This window comes from Strigops habroptila, chromosome 2 (genome assembly GCF_004027225.2).
Source record: "Strigops habroptila isolate Jane chromosome 2, bStrHab1.2.pri, whole genome shotgun sequence".
Classification (NCBI taxonomy): Eukaryota; Metazoa; Chordata; class Aves; order Psittaciformes; family Psittacidae; genus Strigops; species Strigops habroptila.
Window position 1 is genome coordinate 80,533,158 of NC_044278.2, and position 6,421 is coordinate 80,539,578.

At 38.0% G+C, this 6,421-nt stretch overlaps 1 protein-coding gene across 13 annotated transcripts in view; it reads left to right on the forward strand.

Moving 5' to 3' along the window:
* The window catches only part of MYCBP2 (MYC binding protein 2), a 182,810-nt gene extending 178,105 nt beyond the window's left edge, over nt 1-4,705 (forward strand). For all 13 annotated transcript variants that reach the window (XM_030476192.1, XM_030476191.1, XM_030476196.1 and 10 more), the window contains 4 exons: nt 714-923; nt 2,199-2,306; nt 2,496-2,661; nt 3,894-4,705. In XM_030476192.1, the coding sequence (XP_030332052.1) occupies nt 714-923; nt 2,199-2,306; nt 2,496-2,661; nt 3,894-4,009 (600 nt within the window). In that variant the 3' untranslated portion in view covers nt 4,010-4,705. The remainder of the gene's footprint in view (nt 1-713; nt 924-2,198; nt 2,307-2,495; nt 2,662-3,893) is intronic.
* The last annotated feature ends 1,716 nt before the right edge of the window (nt 4,706-6,421 follow it).

A 6,421-nucleotide genomic window follows, 5' to 3' on the forward strand; every position in this document is an offset into this window, starting at 1 on the left:
TATCTGAAACAGGAAACTCGGCTTCTGTGTTTTACTAAACCCTTTTAAAGCGGCTTTCCTTTTCAGTATGAGGACAGAGCTGAAGAATATGTGTTCTTGGTTCAGCTTAAATTACTAAAAATTCCTCTTGTGCTCTACAAAATTGTAATTGCTGTAAGCAAAAGCGTATGATAGCTGCAGGGAAGGGAGAGCACCTTAACACCCTAGGAATATGAAATTTGTGAATGACCAGCCATTCTGCATGTTCTGTTTCTTCCTTCATGCTGTGTTTTGGTAATCTATGGCAATAGCTTGTGATCATTAAATGGTAAATAGCTTGCAGTAATGAGGACTGTTAGTCATTAGTCCTAATTGCTGAGCAGTAAGTCAAAAAGGATCCAAATTAGAGAAAACATATAATCGGAATGTGCTGTGCTGTGGTGCATATTTCATGTACCCTTTACCATCCCTCTGTGGTTGTTACAGTCTGTTGTAAGGGCTGATGATTTCATGTAACAAAAGACCATATAAATAGCATTCCTGGTTATTATTTTTGCAGCAAATAAAGCATATACTATATCAGTAATTTTTTGAAATGTCCATTGCCTGAGCTCTTAGGTTTTATGACATTCATTACGCTTTTGTGTTTGACCATAATACAGATTATCACAGCTGTTGTAATAAAGATACAAGATATTTTAATCAGTTGAGGTTTTGGGGTTTTTTTATTTCAGAACAAAATCAATCATACAGTATTAAAGGATTTGCTTGATCCAATCAAAGAACTCTATGAAGATGTAAGGAGAAAAGCACTAATGAGATTGGAGTATGAAGGATTGCACAAGAGCGAGGCCATCACAACTCCAGGTGTTAGATTTTATAATGACCCAGCTGGCTACGCGATGAACAGATATGCTTATTATGTTTGCTACAAGTGCAAAAAGGTATAAAGATTACTACTTGCTCAAATGAAATGTTATAGTTTCAAAAGTAATTTCTTAAAGAATGGAACATATATTGAACGTATTGTGTATGGAGTAGAGAAGCAGGAAAAGAAATCGTTGTTAAATCATTATAAAAACAAGGTGTTGGGTAAATTAGATACACATAATGTCTTACCTTGTAAAGCTCAAAGGTATATACACAGCAGGTCAGAAACCAAAAGCATATTGAGGCAGTAGCCTTCTTAGAACAATGTGCGGATGATGCTGTGTTAGAACACCAACCATCCCTTTATCCCGCTTCCAACTCATACTTTATATGACTATTAAAATAGTCTAAATACAGGTTTCATTCTAACTCCTTGATATGGAGAGTTCCTAACTAAGATTCCAACAAAATACTACTTTTAGCCAAGCTGGGGTTCATTGCAACTGCAGTAAACTGACTTTGGGGCAGAAGTATTAGAAGAATGAAAAGGAGTAGGAGGAAATACGTGGTGTAGCCTGTTGGGCTCTGGGTGATACATGTACAGTTTTAATTCCCTGACATACATTCCATAGGACGCTCCCTCTTCTTTTTAGTCTGCAGAGTTTGGGAGAAGCTGGGCCGCTTACATTTTTCCTTCCTCATCCTTGCCGTGAGCCCACTTTCCCTATCCTTTTATAATCATAGCAAAAAGGCGAGAATTTCTGAGAGCAGCTGTGTTGTCTAAGTAGTTAATAAGGTGATAACAAAGGAAGGAAGGAAGTTACTTATTGCCTCATCTCACCACTCCATGTGAAAACACTTTAGTACATGAGTAAATTCATCATTGGAGCATTTTTGTGCCCAGATTGTCCTGGTAGAATACAATGAGAAAGTAGAATGAATTTGTAGAAAACGGCAAAATTCTTGTGATAAAGGATCCCATATGTGCATAAAACCTGAGACTCTTTTCAGCTAGTAAAAAGCCCTGGTAGAATGTTTCTCTGCTGCTTTCAGCCTCAGTCCTCTCTTACATACAGTTCATAGAGCATCCAAACACTGTTTCAAAAGCCTTACAGTCACTTGCATAGGCCAGAGAATCTTGCACAATTTTTGGTCTTGTTTATCCTGAGATGGAGAGATACTGTCTTAGTGCCTCAAAAACACATGTCTGGAATCATAGCCAAGAGATATTAGAATAGTGGAGACTTCTGTAATGACTGTTATTCGTTGTTTTCCTCCTACAAATTGAATTTGTTAAAAGTAATAGTTGTCTCTGGTTTAACGTCCAATCATTTTTGTATAAAATTAAGGCATATTTTGGTGGCGAAGCTCGTTGTGATGCTGAGGCTGGACAAGGAGATGACTATGATCCAAGAGAGCTTATTTGTGGTGCATGCTCTGATGTTTCAAGGGCTCAGGTAAGTAAAGAACTCTGATTCCTGTTTTTATTTCATTCTGAAGCTCCAACTGCCTGAGCTGTACAACAATTCACAGTCATTTTTAATTATATGTATTGTATTATCTTAACCACAGCACGTACAAGCATGTAGTTTGCATTGTTACAACATAGGTTCTTCAGTTCTCAGTGGTTTTTTTCTTTTGTTTAGATGTGTCCCAAACACGGTACGGATTTCTTAGAGTACAAATGCCGCTACTGCTGTTCGGTTGCTGTTTTCTTCTGTTTTGGGACAACGCATTTTTGCAATGCTTGCCATGATGATTTCCAAAGAATGACAAGCATCCCTAAAGAAGAACTCCCACACTGTCCTGCAGGTACATTTGTTTTTTGTTTTTCTGCAGGTATTTGCTTTTACAAAGCAAATTTACCACACTGAATTCTGAGATAAGTTCTAATTGATAGCTTTCATACTGATCATTGTTAGGAAAACCACAGAGTTAGGCATATAAATTCTAAGTTCAGTACCTTGAATGATATTAGAATGTGTTTGTTCTATTTGTGTTTTTGTTTTCCTTCATTTTTCTGGCAATAATACAGGCAATGTCATCACACTGATCCTTTAAACATTAGATACTTTGATACAGAAAGACATTGCAAATTCCATATTCCCAATTTCAATGCACACTCCAGATCATAGAATAACAGAATGGTTTGGGTTGGAAGGGACCTTAAAGCTCCTCTAGTTCGAACCCTCTGCCATGGGCAGGGGCACCTTCCACTAGATCACGTTGCTCAAAGCCCTGTCCAGCCTGGTGACATGATGCATTAAATTTGTACTGAAAAAATTAACACGTTATTAAATGATGGATCTGTAGTTAGGTATCGGCCATGTGCAAACTGTTGCCCCAAAGCTTTAGTTTCTAACTTCATGTGCCATTGGTTTGATCTTAATAAATCGTATCATTTACCTTGCTGTTGGGGAAAGAAAGAGAGAGGGATCTTTTTAAGATATTTATATGAAAAAATTAAAACAAAAAATTATAGTTCCTGGTATAACCTGATTAATTATTGTTTCCTGCAGAGTGTAACTCCTTGTTCATGTTTACTGATTTTGCTTTTAGATTGTGCAAATTTCTTCCACAGTATTAATGAGATTAAGCTTATTTTAGTGATTCTCCCTAGAAGCTGTTTTTACCTTGAACTTGATTTATTTTAAATTCCATGGCACTTCAATCATTTGGGGTTTTTTTCCTTCAAATACCAGCTCAACACTTGACATAAGTATTTTAAGGAGCTAACAGTTTTCAGTCATGTTTTGTCAGATCCAATTGACATTTTTTCTCTTGGCCTATTAAGCCTTTATAGACTTCTTGCTTGAATTTGACTGTGTGAAGGCACGTTTCTATCCACTGCTTCTTAAGCCTTCATTTTTGATACCTTATAAATTTATATTATGGAAGTATTACATTCACTTGGCACAGGGGTTTTTTAGGAAACGTATATATTTATATACATGTATGTTTATTTACACTGTCTGCAAGCATTAATCTTTTTCATTCTTTTCCCCTCTTTCTGTTTTTCCCCCTCACCCTTAAATTCACTGTAGGTCCCAAAGGAAAACAACTTGAAGGAACAGAATGTCCACTTCATGTTGTCCATCCACCCACTGGTGAAGAATTTGCTCTGGGTTGTGGGGTTTGCAGAAATGCTCACACTTTTTAGACTAGCATTTTTTTTTTACCAGAGCAAAACAGGTGCCCTCATCCCTCAAGTGTCCTGAAAATACAAGTACAGCTGGGATGAGGACGGGACCATTTCATAACCCAGGTAAAAGGAACAATTTACAGTGCAAGAAGGATGCCAAATACCATGTACATAATTCTTGCTGTGAGATATTGACATTTTTTTGAAGCGAGACATCAAAACTTGTGAGGTGTTTGCATGTGGCCATTACAGTCATCGGCTAGGAAACATTGGACATTTACAAATAAATAATTACTATTAAAGGATCTGTGTGTCTGTGGACTATGAATGATGCTGGCTTTCAGGAGAAAGAAAAAATATTGATTATTGTATACTGACTTTTTGTAATCTTGTACAATTGTAACGCATCACAAGTGGGGATGGGAAAGAGGAATATTCTGGTTTATTTCCTAGACTGTTATAAAAAAAAAAAAAATTGTGTTAGGAAGGCATAAATGTAACAAGTATCCTGCTGTATATAAAGGTATCAATGTTTGTCCTGTATAAGAATTATTAAATTACAACAGCAGTTTCATTTAAACTTCTGGGTTATGTTTGAGCCTGAAATTTTAATGAAGTGCAATACTGAGTGTGCCTCATATCTTGCAGCTGTAAACATAATGGAATGTACATGTCAATAAAGCCACTGTACATTTTTATACAGTGAAAGTCTAATGAGTGTGTAAGCCTCCCTTTTCAGACGTGTTTTTTAAAATGGGGGGAGAGAAGGGGAGGTGTCATAACTACTTCAGTAGGCTCTTAAAAGTAGGAAAGCTGTTGGGTAAACTGGTGGTTATGGAAGTACTTAAGACATTACGCTCAAATCTTTAACAAAAAAGCTGGATATATGTACTAGCATTCATGTGAAATATCATATTGCCATTTCAATTTCCAACAACATTTTAAAACACAAAAGAAGACTCCATTTTAAATTGCTTTCAGTTATATTTTACTTTTAGGACAAGTAGCCTTTTGCCATGAATCCCAAAATGTTCATTTGATGAAAGTCCCGAAATGCCTGCTGCTCTGTAGTGAAAGCAAAATAAAACTTCAACTAAAGGGGTTTTTTTTCCTATAAGATTTTCTCTTCAGATTTTCTCTGTTGGGTATGTTCAACTCCTTTTCTAGTATTTCTGTCTTCACATAGATGAAATGTGTGTTACTGGTGGACATGAACAACTGTTCTTACATTAAAGATGGCATCCATGTCAGATGACCTTCATCAGACTTGGAACCATGTGATCCATCTTGCCTAACTTCAGTCTGTCTGCATTTTAGAATAGCTGGGGAAAAACACACACCTCTAAAGTACAATTTATCTTAGTAGCACAGTGGCTCTGCAGAGGGATCTGGACAGGCTGGATTGACGGGCTGTGGCCAGTGGTGTGAGGTCCAGCAAGGCTTAGTGTTGGGTCCTGCGTTTGGGTCACAACAACCCCATGCAGTGCTATAGGCTTGGGCAAGAGTGACTGGAAAGCTGCTCAGTGGAAAAGGACCTGCTTGGTGGCTGCTGAACATGATCCAGCTTGTGCCCAGGCAGCCAAGAAGGTCAGCGGCATCCTGGCCTGTATCAGAGATAGCACAGCCAGCAGGGCCAGCATAGTGATTATCCCCGATACTCAGCACTGGTGAGGCTGAAAAGGAAAGGAAAGAGAAAACAAGATAAAGAAATTACATTCAGTAAATTGACAGAAGTCTCAGGTAAAATCCTGTGGGAATCAAGCGTAATGAAAAAAGTTATTTAGGGGAGCTGACATTTTCTTTAGGACAACCAACTAAGATCACAGCCAGCAGCCATCCTAGTGCAAACAAAGGATGTAACTTGTATTAAGCAGTCAGCGTGGCCAAGGCAGGAACTGTATATTAAAAAAAGGGGGAGGAAAAACCCACAAATGACTACAGATGACTAGTGGGCAGGGGAAGGTACAAGATAAAACCTAATTTGCTATGGACATAAAGAATAACAAGTAGGTGAGAGAAGGATTCATCCCATACCTGCAGTGATGAAGCCCTTCATTCCACAAAAAAAAAAATCAACAATTTCAAATCATGTTAAACCCTCTATTTGAATGTCAGGAGGAAGCCAATGTGGGGATTTATTCAGCATCTTGAAGAGTCAGGATTCTTCCTATGTTGTACTTCACTTATAGAAACAAGGAGTGTGACTCACGTGTCCAAATTATGTCCATACTGTAGATGTTTACCTCAGACATAGTCATCTTCAGCGGGGAGGGAAAGGCACTTCCAGGATGTGGTTCATTCCATCTCATCTCGGTATAAAACACAAGCCACCTGAATAGCTTGGATGTAGACTGCACAGTGCATTTCCAAATGTAAGTCACCACAGCCTACTCTGCAGTCTGAAGCAGAAGCAGTGTTTTGGAGCCATGA